Source organism: Perognathus longimembris, chromosome 12 (assembly GCF_023159225.1).
Source record: "Perognathus longimembris pacificus isolate PPM17 chromosome 12, ASM2315922v1, whole genome shotgun sequence".
NCBI lineage: Eukaryota > Metazoa > Chordata > Mammalia > Rodentia > Heteromyidae > Perognathus > Perognathus longimembris.
The window spans coordinates 30,991,839-31,010,794 of NC_063172.1; the positions used below are offsets into that span (position 1 = coordinate 30,991,839).

General features: G+C 39.0%; 1 protein-coding gene across 2 annotated transcripts in view; it reads right to left on the bottom strand.

Moving 5' to 3' along the window:
- Positions 1-15,622: 15,622 nt before the first annotated feature.
- Cpq (carboxypeptidase Q) overlaps positions 15,623-18,956 on the bottom strand; it is a 314,855-nt gene continuing 311,521 nt past the window's right edge. The window contains exons 7-8 of one of the 2 annotated variants that reach the window (XM_048358927.1): positions 15,897-16,077; positions 15,623-15,751 (exon numbers count right to left, since the gene is read on the bottom strand). In XM_048358927.1, the coding sequence (XP_048214884.1) occupies positions 15,914-16,077 (164 nt within the window). In that variant the 3' untranslated portion in view covers positions 15,623-15,751; positions 15,897-15,913. Of the gene's footprint in view, positions 16,078-18,956 lie in introns of both variants that reach the window. The other variant, XM_048358926.1, reaches the window with a different exon arrangement.

The following is an 18,956-nucleotide window of genomic DNA, read 5'->3' on the forward strand; positions in this document are numbered from 1 at the left end:
GTGAGGCCTCTAATGTAGGGCAGCCAGTAATTCACCCTGCGGGCTTCTTACCAAGTCCAAACTAAAGCATTGTTACATAGTCTTTCTGCAGCACAGCAGCAGCCTAAAAGTTGTTTAGAGAGTCAATGGGAAAGGCTTCTATTACTCTAAAACCATCCTGCTGGATTTGTATTTTTTTCTTATTTATTGTCAAAGTGATGTACAGAAAGGTTAAAGTTTCATATGTTAGGCCTTGGGTACATTTCCTGTACTGTTTGTTACCTCCTTCCTCATTCCCCGCTCCCCCCACCCCCTTTCCCTCTCCCTCATGAGTTGTTCAGTAGGTTTACACCAAATGGTTTTGCAAGTATTGCTTTTGGAGTCGTTTGTCTTTTTAGCCTTTGTCTCTTAATTTTGATATTCCCTTTCACTTCCCTAGTTCTAATACCAGTATATACAGTATCCAGTGTACTCAGATGAGATACAGTGATAGTGCGGGTACAACCACAGGAAGGGGATACAAGAAGATCATCAGCAATAGAAGCTACAGTTTCACATGGCATGTTGAAAGTAATTACAACAGTGATATAAGAGTCATTTCCATAACATGGAGTTTATTTCACTTAGCATCATCTTATACTTTCATAAGGGCATAGCTACTAGGCTCTTGTGATCCTCTGCTGTGACTAGCCTAAACCTGTGCTAATTATTCCCTATGAGGGAGACCATAGAGTCCATGTTTCTTTGGGTCTGGCTCATTTCACTTAGTATAATTTTTTCCAAGTTCTTTCATTTCCTTACAAATGGGGCAATGTCATTCTTTCTGATAGAGGCATAAAATTCCATTGTGTATATGTACCACATTTTCCTGATCCATTCATCTACTGAGGGGCATCTGGGTTGGTTCCAGATTCTCGCTATGACAAATTGTGCTGCGATGAACATTGTTTTGTTGGTGGCTTTAGTGTGTTCTTGTTTGTGGTCTTTTGGGTAGATGCCCAAAAGTGGGGCTACTGGGTCATAGGGGAGCTCTATATTTAGCCTTCTGAGGAATCTCCATACTGCTTTCCAGAGTGGCTGAACCAGTTTACATTCCCACCAACAATGAAGTAGGGTTCCCTTTTGGCCACATCCCCTCCAACATTTATTATTGTTCATTTTCTTGATAAAGGACATTTTTACTGGGGTGAGGCAACAAAGTAAAACTAGATCCTTATATATCACCCTGCACCAAAATCAATTCCAAATGGATCAAAGACCTCGAAATTAAAACAGATACCCTAAAAACATTTAAAGAAGGAGTAGGAGAAACAGTTGGGCTTCTTGGCACAGGATGAAACTTCCTTAACAAAGATCCAGAAATGCTACAAATCAAGGAAAGGATGGATAAATGGGACTGCATAAACTGCAGAGCTTCTGCAGGGCAAAGGACATAACTCACATGATAAACGGAAAGCCCACAAATTGGGAAAAGATCTTTACTGGCCACACAATGGACAAAGGCCTCATATCTAAAATATGTGGAGAACTAAAAAAATTTAATTCCTCCAAAACAAAACCGGAAAGAACCAACAGCCCCCTCAACAGTGGGCTAAAGACTTAAAAAGAGACTTCTCTGATGAGGAAATGAAAATGGCCAAGAGACATATGAAAAAGTGCTCTACATCACTGGCCATAAAATAAATGCAAATCAAAACAACATTGAGATTCCACCTGATCCCAGTATTTGGGTTTTCTTCTTCCTATTTATTTCTTTACAACATCACCAACAAAAATCAAGTTAGTATTTAAACAGTGAGTAAAACAATGTCTTCTCACATTTCTGAGACTGGGTGGCTGGATGCTGGGAATCTGGATAACTTGGACCTGAGAATTACATTGTCCACAGGAAGCCTTCAAACATCAAGAAGCTTTATTGTCCATCTGTGAGTACAAGGCCACACTCTTATTGAGCCTAAGAGGAAAGGACTAGAACCTCCCATCAGAAAACAGATAATTCTCATTCTATCTCTAAATAAATAAAATCAAAGTTGGGTGTGGTGGCTCTTGTCTATAATCTTAGCTACTTGCAAGGTGGAGGTTGAAAGGATAGAAAAATCTTCCAAGATTCCAATCTCAATAAAAAGCTGAATGTAGTCAAGTACCAATGGCTCATGCCTATAATCCTAGCTACTTAGGAGGCTGAGATCCAAAGGATTGCAGTTCAAAGCCGGCCCAAACAGGAAAGCCTGTGGGAACTCTTATCTCCAATTAACAACCAAAAAGGGGGGAAATGGAACTATGGCTCAAGTGGTAGAGTGCTAGCCTTGAGCAAAAAAATTCAGGGACAGTATCCAGGCCCTGAGTTCAAGCCTCAGATTAGCACGTGTGCATGCAAACACACACACACACACACACACACACACACACACACACACGTTGAATCCAGTGGTGTGCGTCTGTCATCTTAGCTATGCAGGAAGCACAAACAAGAGGATCACAGTATAGGTAGGCCAGCCTAGGTATAAACAGAAGACACTATTTGAAAAAATCACTGCAGCAAAAGGACTAGAAGCATGCTCAAGTGATAGAATGTCTGCCTAGCAAGCATGAGGCCCTGAGTTCAAATCATAGTACCACCAAAAACAAATAAATAAAAGCAAAGATTAATACTCATATGAAAAAGTATCCTGAGATTCTGACACAAGAAAGAAAGTAAGGGAGGCATTTTCAGATGCTGTGTATAAGAGCAGTGCATTCAGAAATGATTGTTTTGAAGAAGAGCCGACATTACTGACTCAGGACATGCCAAACACTATCTAGAGAAATGTTTTCTCTGGAGAACTATTTGCTTGGAGTCTTTAGCACAGTCTGTGAGGTAGGAGCTGCTAGTTCTGCTTTACAGAGAGGATGGTGAGGTGAATACATGCAAGGCCAAGGAGTGGTGCATATATCCATGACTTGTTCCTAACCACAGCCTTTGACTGTGTGTACAAGAGCTTCCTCCCTGGCCAGTGTTGATCATCTGGTGACCCAAGCTGTGCATAGTGGCCAATGCTCTATGCATTTGTTGTGTGGCTTTGCTAGTGTCCACAATCCAGGTATCTTCCATATATAGGTCCTATAGCCATGTCAAGTAGAGGGTGAGTTGGGAGGAGTGCCATTCAGTGGCCTTGTGCTAGGCTCCTGCCATGAGTGGGGTTCTGGATACAGATAGGAGAGCCAAGGTCCTTGAACTCAGGGATTTCATGGATCATTCCGATGCGTGCAACTAATATTATTATTGCTTGACCCTAATTGGATTTGTATTACAGGGCCTCTGGAGCTATATTCTTGTCCAGTTTTCTTTTTGTTAATTTTCAAATAGGGTCTTTTGCAACTTTGCTCCAGGCAAAGTTATATGCCTTCTGAATAGCTGGATTTAATAGGTGTGCACCATCACACCTGGCTTGTTTGTTGAGATGGGGATATTGCTAACCTTTTTCCTAGGCTGATCTCGAACCATATTCCTTCTGATCTCTGCCTCTTGAGCATTAGCCCCTGTGTCCAGCCAAATGTTGCTTTAACAGGTATGATGACATTTAACTGGCACCAAGTACAATTCTGCTACCAGTTTCAAAGATTTTTTTCCCCTCCACCAAATATAACAATCTCTTCAGTAGTTGTGGTTGATAACATTTTGTAGTCCAGAAGGTGAAACACTGAGAGGTTTGTGACAGAGCCAGTTTCGGAGTCCAAGCAATCTGACACAAGATATTGTGCTTTGAGCCATGCAGCTCTGTGACCTTTGTCCTTGATATAGATGACTCTGGGAGCAAAGAACAGGTACATTCAACAGGCAGGAAAGGACCTTCTAGGACAAGGGGACTCTCACATTAGGAGGGACATGAGTGCAAAAGAATTGACCCAGGATTGCAACACCGAAAACACATGCTGTGTGTGTGTGTGTGCACGTGTGCGCGTGTGTGCAAACATGCCATCTATAGGAATGGATAGCTTTCCATCTACATGGTGGGTATCCTTTTATTTCCACCATAGAAAAGTCCATGATTGTGCAAGACCCGAGTTATGGGGAAGTGACAAATGGCTGGTATATCACAGTCTATGCTATGATCAGAAGAAACACACAGGACTTGCTCATTGAAACATGGAGAAATCCTATGAAGATGCGAAGTGGGACCTGTAGCACAAAAAATACACAAAAGTACACAAAAAATACATGTACACACAACAACTTACATTACATAGGAACACATGAAAATACAATGATTCTTTTTTTTTCTCAAATTTTTATTATCAAACTGATGTACAGAGAGGTTACAGTATCATACGTTGACAATGATTCTTAACAGTGGTCTTTGGGTTGCTTTGTGGGTGGGTGAGGAGGAGAATGCAAATGGAGAACAGGAATAAGGTGAAGTGAGTCAAAGCATGCATGGTGATGACAGTGGGCTGTGAACCGAAGAGAATGATTAGGACAGGGGAGGAGGAGGGAAAGCAGGACAAAGATTGTTATCAAAAATGATGTTAGGATCTGCTCCTGTCTTCAAGTCCATGAACATAGCAGGAGCATCTAGTTCCTTTCCACTGTGGAGCCCAGCCCCTTTTCAAGGTTGATTGGTCCAGAGGTGAGCACCTAAGTCAAGTTCAGCCAATCCATTCACTTCCAATTGCAGAAGGCTTTCCTACCTACTAGAGCTAGGCACTAGCCCTGGGACTTCTGGTCAGCTAGAGCTGTTCACTCCACCACCATGAACCCATCAGCCTGGGAGAGTTGCTTAGCCCCCAACAACTTGGTTTTTCCTATCTATAAATATAGCATTGATTAAAGGAGTGTGTGAGATTTGATGAGTGAATGAGATAAGTGCATAGTGTTTAGAACAGTGCTTCTTGCTTCAGGGAAGGAACTCAGTAACTATTGGCTGTGATTGTTTTCTGAGAACTTGGAACTAGGAGAACAAAGGGCATTTTGTCTGGGTGGCTGATCAGTATGCCAGGAAGTAAGTCACTTTCAATTGCAAGGAAAGTCTCATTATTTTATTCCCCATGGGCCACAGAATATCAGCACTTTATGTAATGGTGGCCAGGTGAAGAAATTTGGGGAGCCTGATTGATCAGGCAGCACTGTGTTTCAATTCCTGAAGCTTTGCAGAATCGGAGACCTAGAATGCCCATGATACCTTGGAATTTTTTTAAATTACATTTCCTCTTCTTTTTGCTGAAGTATTTAAAAATGTATTTCTGTCACTTATCTATGCAGATTCCTGATGAAGAGGATCATCATGGCAGAGAAGACTCTAAAACTTCAGCTTCTTTGCTCACATCCCTGGGTCATTTCCATGGAATTTCCTGAATGGGAGTCCCCTTAAGTACAGATAACTTAGTTAACACTGTTTGAAAGCCAGTAACATTCCTCTGTCACAACCAAGCACCAATTCACACTGTCTTAGCACAAGCACACAGAGTATCCTGGACAATGACAATGATGCATGTGTGATTTCCTGAGATTCACATGTTGGTAAGAAAATCAGGGCTTGCCTTTATGATTTACTACCATGAGGAGAAGTTCCACTTACTATTTCCTAATAGTTTATACAAGGATTTTGAAAGTAATCATTCTCACTTTGAATTAAAAATAAATCAACCAAGCCTTTATAGGAAATTCAGATTTTACATCAAACAGATAATGATTTAAATTTCCTAGAACAGAGGTACCTAGAAGAGAATGTGAATGTGCCTTTGGACAGATGAGCAAACAGAAATCTGCCCTTGGCCTCTGGAAGTCAAGAGAATAGTCAACAAACTGATTTAGTCAATTTTCACCACTTTGAAGGCTTTCAGAGAAGACCGATTTCTGTTTGTTCAGCTACCATTCGGGAGTGCAAAGATCAGGAACATCAAAAACTTTATCTGAGCATTTGAGCATGTTTGTGAAATCACTAATGTGTCATTGAGGTGTTTCTCGGATATCTGCATGGCGGTGCCTTTTATCTATGTCACTTTGGGAGGTGTTCATCTGATCAAGTGATCAGCCCTTCCAGTGTGCCAAACACTTCCCGAGACACTTTTCAAAGATTCTCATGAGAGAAAGGAACGCAGCTCTTTTCTGTGAGAATCCTCGACTCAGAGGCAACCAAGGGTCTCTAATGACTTTCTGAGGATGTTTTACTAATCACTACTGTGGCTGAAAGTTTGTATGTGAAGCTTGTCTACGCTCTACAAATAGCAGCCTCAAATCATCAGAGGTATAAGGAAGTCCATCAGGGACCTATAATCCTTCTGGTCTGCATCTCAGCTGCCTGACTACCAATCCAACTTCACTCCATATCCCAAGCTACAACTTTCTAGAAGAAGAAGGGAAGAGAAAAGCATTCTGACCCTCTTTTCTTTCCTTAAGAAATTTCTAGGTAGTTCTGTCACTTCCAGTTATGACCCATTAGCCATAATTTAGTCCTTTGGCTAGATCTAATTGTAAGGTGGGGTGAAAGATTATAATCCTTACTCCAGTTAATTACTATAACAAAGGGCAGAAATGTGAAAGGACAATTAGCTCTCTGCCCCAGCATGCTTCAGGACTCAGGTCAAATACTTCTTCACAAGGGCTAACTGTGTCCATTCTCTCAATGGGAAGCCTTCCTCACTTGCTCTGTCATACATGTTCAATTTCACCACAGGTACCTCCTTGGTTTATTTTTTAAATGGTATCTCTCCCTAACTAGAGTGTAGTGCAGGTCCTTGCTGCTTGCCGCTCACCCACCTCCTGTACCTTGCAGTACATGGCACACAGTAGGAACTTACTGAACATATGGGGTGCATGAACCAACTGAATGGTGACCCTTACCAGAGAAAGCTATTATGGCAGTGTGGATGTATAGTCTTTGGGATCACATTGCCTTGATTAAAATCTTGAAATTAGTTCTTGTAAAGCTTGTGCAAGTGACTTAACTTGTCCAAGTCTCGATTTAATTATCTATAAAAATGGAGAGGAGATTTTTGTGATCACCAAAAGAATGAATATATGTGGAATATTTATGACTATGGAATAGTCAGCATTTAACAGTAAGCATTCAACAAAAGCCATGCTTTAATGCCATGATCATGATAGTAATTATTTTTGCTACTATTGAAATCCATGTACTCCAAGTTTAAAAATGAGCTTCCTGAAGGAAGAGACCCAAGAAATAAGTGTGATGGATAAACAAGACCAAGAAGGGAGAAAGGAGTTTGATGGCATAGGGACAGGGAAGCACATGGGCAATGATCTCAGGGCAAGAAGAGATATATTGGCAAAACTGGGAAATAAACCAACGCTGTGATCAGAATGAAGAAAGGAACTGAGTCCAGATAGGAAGCCAGAGCATATAAAGAGCATTCTGTGTTCTGAACTTCACCCCAAGTGTTGAGGGAAGCTACTGAAGGAACAATATGCTCCATGGACACCACTGAATCGTACACTTGATAATGGCCAAGATGGTAAATTTTATGCGTATTTTTAAAATTTAAATAAGTATAATGAATTTTCTACTTTTGATATTTTAGTACCCTAAGGTTCCCAAATTTTAAATAAAAATTATCCCTAGGTAGTTATACAAAGGAGTTTCAATTCAATGTCAGTTTGTGAGTATAAAGCATCTGAATCGATGTCACTCCTCTCATCTTTCTCCCCATCTCACTCAACCTAACCCATCCCCTCAATTTACCTAGTCCCATTTTCCCTCATACACAATGAAAATTATGGTTTCATTCACTCTTCCTTCTTCTCTCCATTTATCTATTATGTGTATTTTGAATTACCTTAATTTTAAAATAATTTTACAATGAACTCTTGGATTAAGGAAAATGCAAATTATAATTAGTGACTATCAGATTTCTCAATAAAAACTTAAATAAAGCAATCATTTCCTGCTTATTGTTAAAGATTAAACCTATAAAATAAAGCAACTGGCATTTCCAGTGGGACATGTCCATCCAGTTGCTAATATAGGTTATGGATATTATATTTCAGAAGTATGATACCTGGACTAACACACACTCAAGTTTATATGAAATACAAATTAATATCACAAATATTAAGTAATGCAAGACACCACCATGAACAGCGTTTCAAATCTCATGCTAATTCATGAACACTTTAGGAACCACAAATTGGACCATGAGGAGCTTCAAGAAAATAGAAGATGCTTGGTGTTGCTGGGAAACAGTACCTCATTATGCAAGAATCTATTGCTGTCATGAGCCCTGAGAGGAGAGATTTGAAAAGTTAATGAATTTATCTTTTCTCCTTGAGTACTTTTGTTCTTCAAGTCTTCTTCCAGATCTGCAGAAGTGTCTGTCTCCACAGGATTCAAAAAATCTTCGCCCTAAGCAAGACCTGAAGAGTTGCCTTTCTTGGAGCCCAAATGGCCTAGCTCAAGAGCACATGCCCAATCAGGAGTCACACTGTGCTGGTCCAATCCCTGGGGACAGAATGTGTCCCTCAGTACATGTATTATTCATATGTTTCTGCAATCTATGGGCCCTTATAAATTCCAGGACTCCTTTTATTTCAGACAAAGTGCGGCCATATTCAAATCCTACTTTCTAATTCTCAATATGAAAATGGCATCAGATGAACCATGACTAGCTATCCAGTAAAAATTAGGAAAGCTGCCATGCAGAGACCTTACATTTGCCTGAGGATGTATTCAGGTGTGGATATACACATATATATGTATATATATACATATACATATATATACATATATATATGGTTTTTTAAAATCAGTTCTGTGGCATTGAGAATATTAGTTTATGCTTAGGTGCTTTCTCATCTCTAAGGTGGGTCGGAAAATAGGACTGATCTCATTGCAGTGAATGAGGATTAACCAAAAAAATGTATATTTTCCTATGCATCTTAGCATAACTGGTCCAGGGTAGTTATTAGGGATAATGGTGATGATGATCTGATTCGCAAGGCAGAAGCTCCAAGTCAAGCTTAGCTTGGGGAAATCTCGATGGCAGAACAGCTGATACTTAGAATTAAGAGAACTAATTTGACTAGGAATTGACTTTATCATGAAGGCTTAACATACATCTAAATTTCTTTAAATCAGGGAAATAGACTTTCTGAGAACCATACATTTCATAAATAATTGTGTGGCTGGTTGAGTAGACCCAAGCTGGTCACAAGTAATATTAAAGATGTCAGACTGTCCTATATATTCTTAGAACATACTAGAAACATATGGACATGTATGTGCTAAATTTCAAGGCCATGAGGAGGCCTGCATACCCAAGAAAATGTCTGTGCCTGGAGCTGAGTAATGGATTGCTTGGAAGACCTGATTCCATGAGAAGAGAAACTTCACTAAACATTATTTTCCACTCTTCCTTTGGTTAATTACGAAGCATCTAAGGGAGAGGGAGGAAAAATAAAAACAAACTTCAAAGGTAATTTCTTCCTGTTCCACACAAAATGTGTTGGGTTTTCTGGTTTAACAGCATTGAGAAGTAAGCATGCATCATTAATTTCTATGCTGCAAACATTCCTCACTTCAAATGGCAATTAGTGATAACATTTCAGTCTCGTGCTGTGATGAGATTTTTATGCTAATCACCACCAAGCTGTAAATTAATCATTTGGGCACAGTTAGGGAAGATGTATATTTCATGAGACAGATATAGATATCAAGATCTGGGTGATATTTACTCAAGGTAAATGGAAAGTATCTCCAATGATTACGAAGGGAGCACACTGAGCAAACAAGAGATCTTGGCAATGGGTGTGAGCAATGGAAATGCAGGAGAGTTTGGAAAGAAGCTTTTGGTATCTCTAGTGTGATTGTTGGGAAGAAGGTGGATTACTCTGAGAACTTAAACTTCAAATCATTCAGACACTCAACAACCCTCAAGACCTGCACATTTGAATGATGTCAAGGGCACAATCAGCCACTGACCTTTCCTCTCAAATCCTACTTTCTGTTGCAGAACTCACCCTTTTCATACTGCACAATATTGAAATGATTTTTGCTTCCCCATATGCACTTAGGTCTATTCAGCAAATGAATCAGAAAAGCAGCTTGACCCTAAAGTCACTTTGGAAAGCGGCTGTGTGTGGGAAATAGGCCACCAGTCAGATGATATACCACTGCTTAGCAGAATAGCTTCTTTTTATAACAATGTAGGGAAAATAAGAGCATTCTACTTACAAATGCCTATTGCTTTGGTACTTAATAGCATGTGCTAGGCTCCAAGGTAGCGTGCAGCAACTATGATGTGCATGTAGACTGATCATGACAAAAATCCTTATAGATCCATCTCTTCTTCTGTATGTCTTTTCCAGCTCCCACATTCCTCCCTACTATTAGTGCTATGATAACCACACTCCCCAACATGCTCCCCAGATGCCCACATCCACTTCATTCCCTGACCCGATCCCTTCAGACTCCTCCTCTCTGCTACCCATAAAGAGGTGGGAGGAGAAATTCATCATTTCTCTATTCTTTTGCCCCATATCATTATTATTAATTTAATATTTATAATTTTAATTTATTATCAAAGAACTAGCCAGTTGATTATTATTTTTCTTGGTGCTGGTCCTGTGGTTTGAACTCAGGATCGGGGTACTGTTGAGTTTTTTCACTCAAAGCTAGCACTCTACTACTATCTTGAGCTTTTTTACTCAAAGCTAGCACTCTACTACTAGCTTGAGCTTTTTTACTCAAAGCTAGCACTCTACCACTAGAGTCACAGCTCCAATTCTGGAAATAAGAGTCTCATGGACTTTAGAGCCTAGGAAGCCTTCAAACCATGATCCTTAGGTCCCAGCCTCCTGAGCAGCTAGGATGAGCTGTGAGGCACTGATGACTAACTACTACTTGATACTTTTAAGTGTTAGCAGAGCCACTTGTTGGGTCCATGTAACACTAGAATTGTCTATCCCTATGCCAGAGGTAGGGGTGGATAAATGTCTGGCTTCCTGGAAAAACTAGGATGCCCCAGAGACAATTTTGCCAGCCTGTGGGAATTGGAGACTAGAATACTACTTGGTGACAGGTTTTCTCCTCTTCTGAAGTTGTCCTGAAGCTTAAAATTTCTTGAATGCCTGGGAAAGGAGTGGTTGTTGTAAGCGGAGAAAACAAAATGGGTTTTCCTTTGGGTTCCACCATCTGTAGGGTTTTAAAGATGTTTTGCAGGAACTGAACACCTCCAGGGTGGGGGGGGGAGGGAAAGGGGGGGAGGGAGGGGGGTATGAGGGACAAGGTAACAAACAGTACAAGAAATGTATCCCATGCCTAACGTATGAAACTGTAACCTCTCTGTACATCAGTTTGATAATAAAAATTTGAATAAAAAAAAAAAAAGATGTTTTGCAGGCCGGGCATGGGGTTCAACACCTATAATCCCAGCTACTCAGGAGGTGAAGATAGAAGATAGAATCACACAAGGACTGAAATGGTTTCTTTTTAGTCATCATAATTCACAAGGCCCTGGGTAGTCAGAAGGATTAATCTCTGTAGCGAAGCAAAATTAGCCCTGACTAAGTGCTACTGTAATTTCACTACAGAGAACTTGGTTCAAGCTCAAAAATAAATGTACTCAGTACCTGACCTATGTAACTATAACTGCTCTGTACATCAAGTTTTACAATAAAAATAAATTAAAAAAACAATCAGGATGTGCTTTATTTCTTCATCCAGTGGAAATCTAGAGTAACCATTGAAAGACACTATTTTGAAAGTTGCATGGCTAATATTAGTCAAAACATCTCATTTTGTCTCCCCAGGGCCCTTGTGGTAGGCATTATTCCCTACATGGATTACCCAATGGTATTTTCCAGTCCAAGTTTCTATTTGTGGCCACAAATCTCCCTTTGTGAAGACAGGGTATGAATGGCACTGCCGAAAGCGTTTCCATGTTTCAATATTACCCTTCTTGTGTTGTTTATTTATTGAAATATCGTCTTGCTTTGTGCTTAGGCTTGCCTAGACTAATCTTCCTATCTGTGTTTCCCTTTTCCCTGAATCTCTAGTGAATGTCTTTCCCTCCCTTCCTCCCTTCCATTTCTTTCTTTTGAGTTAATTGCTGATTGGTCTCATGGCCTTTCCTGCCTTGGCTGGCTTTGAACCATGATCCTCAGATCTGAGTGGCTAAGGTTGGTTATAGGCATGAGCTACAGGTCCCTGGTACAAATTTAAGATAAAAGATATTTTTGGCAGTTCTCATGACATCACGGTTAGTTTTTGAGATAGGATCTTGGTAACTGATGCCTGTTGGCCTTGAACTGTGATCCTTCCATCTTCCAAGTAGCTGGGATTGCCTGAGGTCTGCCACCATGCCCAGTAAGAGATCTAGTTTTGGTTGATAAGTAGTCATTGTGGCTACTGACTATGATGTTAGATTTGTGGTACCTCTGATCTCATCCCATTTGTTGGGGAGGGGTGTGTTGTTGCTGTACACTACTTCTATTTTTGCACTACCTTAGAAACTTTAACATTTTTATTTAACTTAGAAAAGCCCCAAACTAGACATATCTTTATTTTCTTTAGGGCCACACAAGGATCTTGCCAATTCCAAGAGCTCCTTTCTTATTCATATACTATCCTAGTATAGTATCTTCTTTCTCACTTGTTCTTTTTAAAAGAAAACATTGTTGTTACTGCTCTATTAAATCTATATTTGTTAGAGATGATTATTTTTCTTTGCTGTTAATTTCTATCAAATTGGTAGGTTGAGATAGTTAAGGCTATGAGCCACACTGAAAGTAAGAATTAATATGTAATTTTTTACTGAGATAGTTTAAACAAGTCTATCGGGGGAAGAGAGCTCCATTTCTCCCCTGATAGTGTCAGTATGCAAGGTTCAGGTGGTACAGTGTAGATGGTCCCACCATCAAAGGGACCTAATCCAAAGACTTGACATTTTGTGGGCAAGAATTGAGGGAAAGCAAAAGGGACAGAAATGGAAAAGTACTAAGTCAGAGGAGGAGTGTCTTAGTCCTAAGAGGAGTCTTGCTCATGGAGGAAACTTGGCTAAGAATGTAGATATTCAAGTGAGCATGGCTGCTGCCTAGGAGGTCTCATGCCTAGACAGCAGCTTCCAGTGACGTCATGGCCTACATTGTCAATGGTGGAATGGCAAGGTGCCTTTTCCCAAGAGGCCTGTTGTATAAAGCCCTGTAATTGCTCATCTGCTTGAAGAGATGTTGGAGCCAATCTCTGCACCACTTCAACACTATATTAATGTTTGTTCTACCATTTAATTCTGTTGGGAGAACACTTTTTCAAATTTCCTTTAGTGAAGATCTGATGGTGGAAAATTGAATTTTCTGTTTTCTTTCTTTAAAAATTGGCTTCTCAGAAGTGGAGCTGTGGCTCAAGTGGTAGAGTGCCAGCCTTGAGCTAAAGGAGCTCAGGGACAGAGCCCAGGCCCTGAGTTTAAGCCCCAGGTCTGACACCAAAAAACAAAAACAAAATGAAAAAAATTTGACTTGTTTCTTTCAAATTTTTCTTTAGATTTTAAAAAAATTATCTTTAAGTAGTTGTACAAGAAGTTGCCACTGATCTTGATCATTGTCTCCTTTCCAACATTCTCATTCATCCCTCCCCTTGCCAATCCTTCCCTCACTTTTCTTAATTTTGTAGGATATACATTACATTCTTGATTGCATTCTCTCCTTCTTTTCTTTATTTGTCTGCACCTTTTCCCTTGACCCTACCCTACCCCACCCCTTTCAAGTACTTGCTGGTGTTTATTTTGTTGAGCTTTGACTTTTCTTTTCTAAGGAATTATGCTATTTGAGTTTTCACTCAGTTAAAACATATTTTATATACTTATATACCCTCCAACACATTTATTTATGTTTACAAGCTAAATCCAGCTTCCACGTATAAGGGAAAACATGCATCCTTTGCCTCTCTAGGCTTTATTTACTTCACTTAATTTTTTCTAGGTCGTTCCATTTCTTTACAAATGGTATAATATTCTTTCTAATGGATGAGTAAAATTCCATTGTGTATATATCCATTGGGGGCATCTGAGTTGATTTCATACCTTTGGATCAGTAGTACTACAATAAACATGGTTGTGCCTGTGGCTTTACTGTATCCTGGTTTGTAATCTTTTGGGTAAATGCCTGGGAGTGGAATTGCAGAATCATAGGATAGATCTACGTTTAATTTTTGGGGGAACCTCCATGCTGTTTTCCAGAGTGGTTGAAAAAGTTTACATTCCCATCAACAGTGTAATGGGATTCCCTTTTGGCCACATCCTTGCCAGCATCTGTTATCATTTGATTTCTTGATAATGGCCACTCTAACTGGGATGAGGGTAGAATCTCAATGTTGTTTTGTTTTGCACTTCCTTTATGACCAGGGATGTAGACCATTTATTTATGTGTCCATTTTTATTTCTTTTGAAATTAGTCCATTTCATTAGTCCATTATTAGTCCATTTATTAACCATTTATTAGTCATTAGTCCATTAGTCCATTTATTAACCATGCTTTTTTTGAGGACTTAATTTTTTAAGCTCTCTGCATTTTTTGGATATTAGGCCTTGTCTGATCTATAGCTGACAAAAATCTTCTTCCATTCTGTAGGTTGTCTTTTTAGCTTATTGTCTATGTCCTTTGCCAGGCAGAAGTTGAATGTTTTTAAGTTGAATGCAATTAATTTATCAAGTCTTTGATTTGCTGTGCTGCTAGATCTTTACTCAGAAAGTTCTTTCCTGTGCCAAGGAGTCAGAATGTTTCTCCTACTCCTTCCTGTATTTGTTTTATGATTTCATGTCTTCCACTGATATCTTTGATCCATTTTGAATTGATGCTGGTTCAAGGTGATTGATAAGGGTTCATTCTGAATTTCTGTCCTGTATTCTTTTTTCTCTTAGTGTTTGAGTTTGTAATTTTTGTGACCTATATTCAACTTCACTGATTCTTTCCTCAGCCTTGTCCTGTTCGCTAATGAGCGCCCAAAATAATTTATTTTATTTCTGAATTTTTTTTAGCATTTGCATCTATTTTATAGCTTCCATCTCTCTGCCAAAATTCTCCTTTGTTCATGACTTACTCTACTTCTGCTCCTGGATCCTTGATACATTAATCATAGTTCTGGGAAATTTCATCTCTGATTGTTCTAACTTTTAGATTGTCTCTAAGTCTGGTCTTCTTATTTTATTTCTTGACAATAAATTTGTTACCTCCTTTTTTTGCTTTTTTGGTGGGAAATTAGTCATTGTATGAGGAGGAACAGTAGGACAGGTCACAGAGTGAATAAGGAGCAATGTTTGTACTCTGAGAAACCCTGCAAATATTATTTGTCCTCTCAGATTCAATAATGCAAATAAGCCCCAATTTAATGGAAATACGTGACATATTCAAAACATAAATGTCAAATGGAATTCTTATTTGTCTAATTAGATTATAGCATTTATGTATAATAAGGCAATTGATTATGCATCTTGATATTTTCCTCAAATGGGAACATCCTTCTTCCTTGCAAATTAAAAATTCATCTCATTTGAAAGCTTTGTATTATATAAAATCTATAAACTAGAAAGTTAGATACCTCCATACTTTTAAGATATTACTTACATTCTATAATTATCCTCTTACTCCATTAATAACAAAAACTGGTCTTGTCTTATTTAATGTCTCTAAATGAACATAGAAAACCAGAGGCCCTCCAAAGATTTATTCCATGTTTATTATCAAAGTAGAAAGAGTATTTTTTTAAAAGACGGCATAAAGAAATGCCCTTACTTTGATCCTCACCGTATTTTGATTCTGTAGAGGTGGTAGAGGTCATTCTTTATCCTGAAAAATAGACAATTTAGAAAGTATTGAGAAAGAGGATAACAGGAAGTACAAAGAAGGTTTGTGCTTCGAAGGTGAATCAGATAAGCTATTATGTAAGAACTGCTGCAGACCCAGGATTCTTGGTTAGCAAGGATGAAAATACCTTCTTTCTTGATAATGTTAGGTCCTGGGTAGCATTTCTTCCAGGTCCGCAACTACGTAAGCGACTACAGACCAAACAGCAGCAGCAATATTCATCTGCTTTGGATTTATGACAGTCATGGTGTCTCCACTGGTGTGATGGAAGGTGAAATACTTATATGCGTCATTACTTAGACTGGCTCCTGGAGAGAAAAGAGGAAGAATGCTGAGTGGGGTATTTCAACAAATGTTGCTGATTAGCTACTCAGAAACCCTTGCTACCATTACTCTCTATCCCTTACATTTTACCTGTTTTTATTACTAGATGTGGTGGCAAATTAATTACTTCCTCCAGGCTTCCTGCAGTGTGAAGTGTCCATCTGACACCATTCTGGCCACTATGATAATGGCTGGGCATAATCTAGGAAAGCCTTCACACTGCTGACAGGAGTTAGTACTTGGTAGAAACGCTACATTAAAGATAGATGAGAAGGTAGAAGCTGCATGGGAGAAATGACTGTGCCCTAAAAATGGCAGAGTGGAAAGAGGGGTCTGGATTTTGAAACTGTGACTAACCTTTGAATAGTGCAGTACTGCCTACTTCTAGACTTGCTGTAGGTGAGCAAAAATAAACTTGTATTTGAGTAAGTAACTGCCACAAATGTCTTGATAGACATAAAAGACAGCGGCATCTTTGCCTGTACAAGAGTGCAAGGGTTGCACCTTTCTGGAAACAAAGGAAAGTCAATATTCTTTTGCTTAAGCTTTCCTTTACAAATGGGCAATTTATTTCTGCCAGTCATGAAATCGCCAGCAACTTCCACCAGCACCGGCAGGAGCCTCTGCCCCATTGAAAAGCAGTCTTCTCACTTTTCACCAGTTTCAGAACCTCAGAGAAGCTTCCTGTCTACTTCATTCTTGAAAACATACTCAGCCCATCTTGTGGATGCTCATTGCACACAGCCCTGTACTTTTGGCAGCCTGGTTGATGGTTTGGTTGCAAAATATACCCAACCCACAGAAGCTTGTAGAAAACACAGATGTTTATTACTAGAAGTGATAATATTAAAAGTACACATATATCCATGATCCAATCAAGAAATATTTCCAGGACCCTTGAAGGCCAATTTGTGATTCCTTCATTCCTCACTGTAGGCCCTCTAGATGTACCCATGATCCCATTATGCTTTTGTGTTAACCACTCCTTTCTTTTTCTTTATAGTTTTGCCAAACACACACACACACTCACTCACTCACACACACACACACACACACACACACACACACACACGTGTTATATTACCATCTTTTTTTTTTTTTTTTTTTGGCCAGTCCTGGGCCTTGGACTCAGGGCCTGAGCACCATCCCTGGCTTCTTCCCGCTCAAGGCTAACACTCTGCCACCTGAGCCGCAGCGCCTCTTCTGGCCGTTTTCCGTATATGTGGTGCTGGGGAATCGAACCTAGAGCTTCATGTGTAGGAGGCAAGTACTCTTGACACTAGGCCATATTCCCAGCCTATATTACCATCTTTTGAGGTACTTACCACAGGTATGTTTCTGCATCTTTCTTTTCTCACTGAACATGTTTGTTATCATGAATGGCTATACAACTTTTTTTCCTGTACACTATACTATCTCATTATATTTATTTTCAAGACAGTAGAAATTTATTCCACCCCTCCACCTCTCTTATACTATATGCTATTATCAACATTCTCTAGGATAAAAAAGTGGCAGTGGAATGCCTAAGCTACATACTATATGTGTGTTTAATTTTACCATGCAATTAAAAAAATTACACTTCCATTATGAGTGGAATTTCCATGGATACTGCAGTGCGGATTTTAAAAGTAATAAAAATAAAGTAACCTTTCTCATCTCCAGATCAGCAAAAAAATGACTGACAATTTCAGGTGCTGGAGAGGATGTGACAGTGACACAGTCCCTTCAGGAGTTTTGTATCAATTCTTACCTATTTGCTCTTCCAGAAAAGATACCTATGGATTTTGACTAGTACACTAAACTATCAGTTTGGAGGCAGATCTTACATTGTTTTATTAGGATACTATGTCCTATTTACTTATTTTATATATTCCTTTTTAATCTTTAAGTAGTTGTACAAATACAAAGGAGATGCCATTGAACAAAGCAGTTTATGAATATAATATATCTTGATTAATGTTATCCATGGAAATCTTATACAAATATGTTTCTAGTTATTTAAGTTTCTGTATATAGCATCTCTAAAATTTCATAGGACAGGCTTTCCTTGATGGCTGGTAAATATAGGTGCTGCTGAAAATTACACATTAAAAAACCTTACTGTTTCTATTTGTGGCTATCCAGTTTTAGTAGCCAAGATGTATTTGATTTATAAAATGAAGTTTCTTCTTTGCCTACATTCTAGTGTGGCTTGTGTGGAATTAGAATTATTTATTTCCTGGTTATTTTGTAGAACCTTAAAAAAAAACTACCTAAGTCTGATGCTCTTTTTTTGTGGTAACAATTTTAACTAATTGGAGCCATTTGGACTTAGTATCTTTTTTGAATTAATTTGAAAAAATTCCATATTGCTAGGCATTCACCAGTTTTGCTAAAATATTCAAGATAAACAGCAAAAGTGGTCAATAACAGCCTGTCTTTTATTCTTGACAATTTCTTCTGTACCTATTGTGATGCTTTGCTTTTATTTCTGCTGTGTCTTATGAACATCTTCTCTCTTTTTGGTTCATCAATCTTGCCAGCAATTTGTCATTTTTTTGATGGTCTTTTGAAGGAAAAAAAAGGACAATAACATAGGACTTTGAAGATTCTTTTTATTAGTAGCAGTTTTTCTTTCATTGAGTTCTGCTGTTATATTTATTGTTTTGCTTCTTTTGGGGGGTTTATTTTCCTCTCTAACTTCTTGAGTTGAATGCTGGGTTCAGCTGCAGAGCTATTAGTTTAGAGATTTCCTTTGTCTCCAGCATGAACATTAAGCCACAATAAAGGCCCTAGCAAATTCCCTAAAGGAAAACTCCTTGCCCCGCCCTCCCCTCCCTATTGCTTTAGCTTCTCTGTCAGTTCTGATTAGTTATTATTC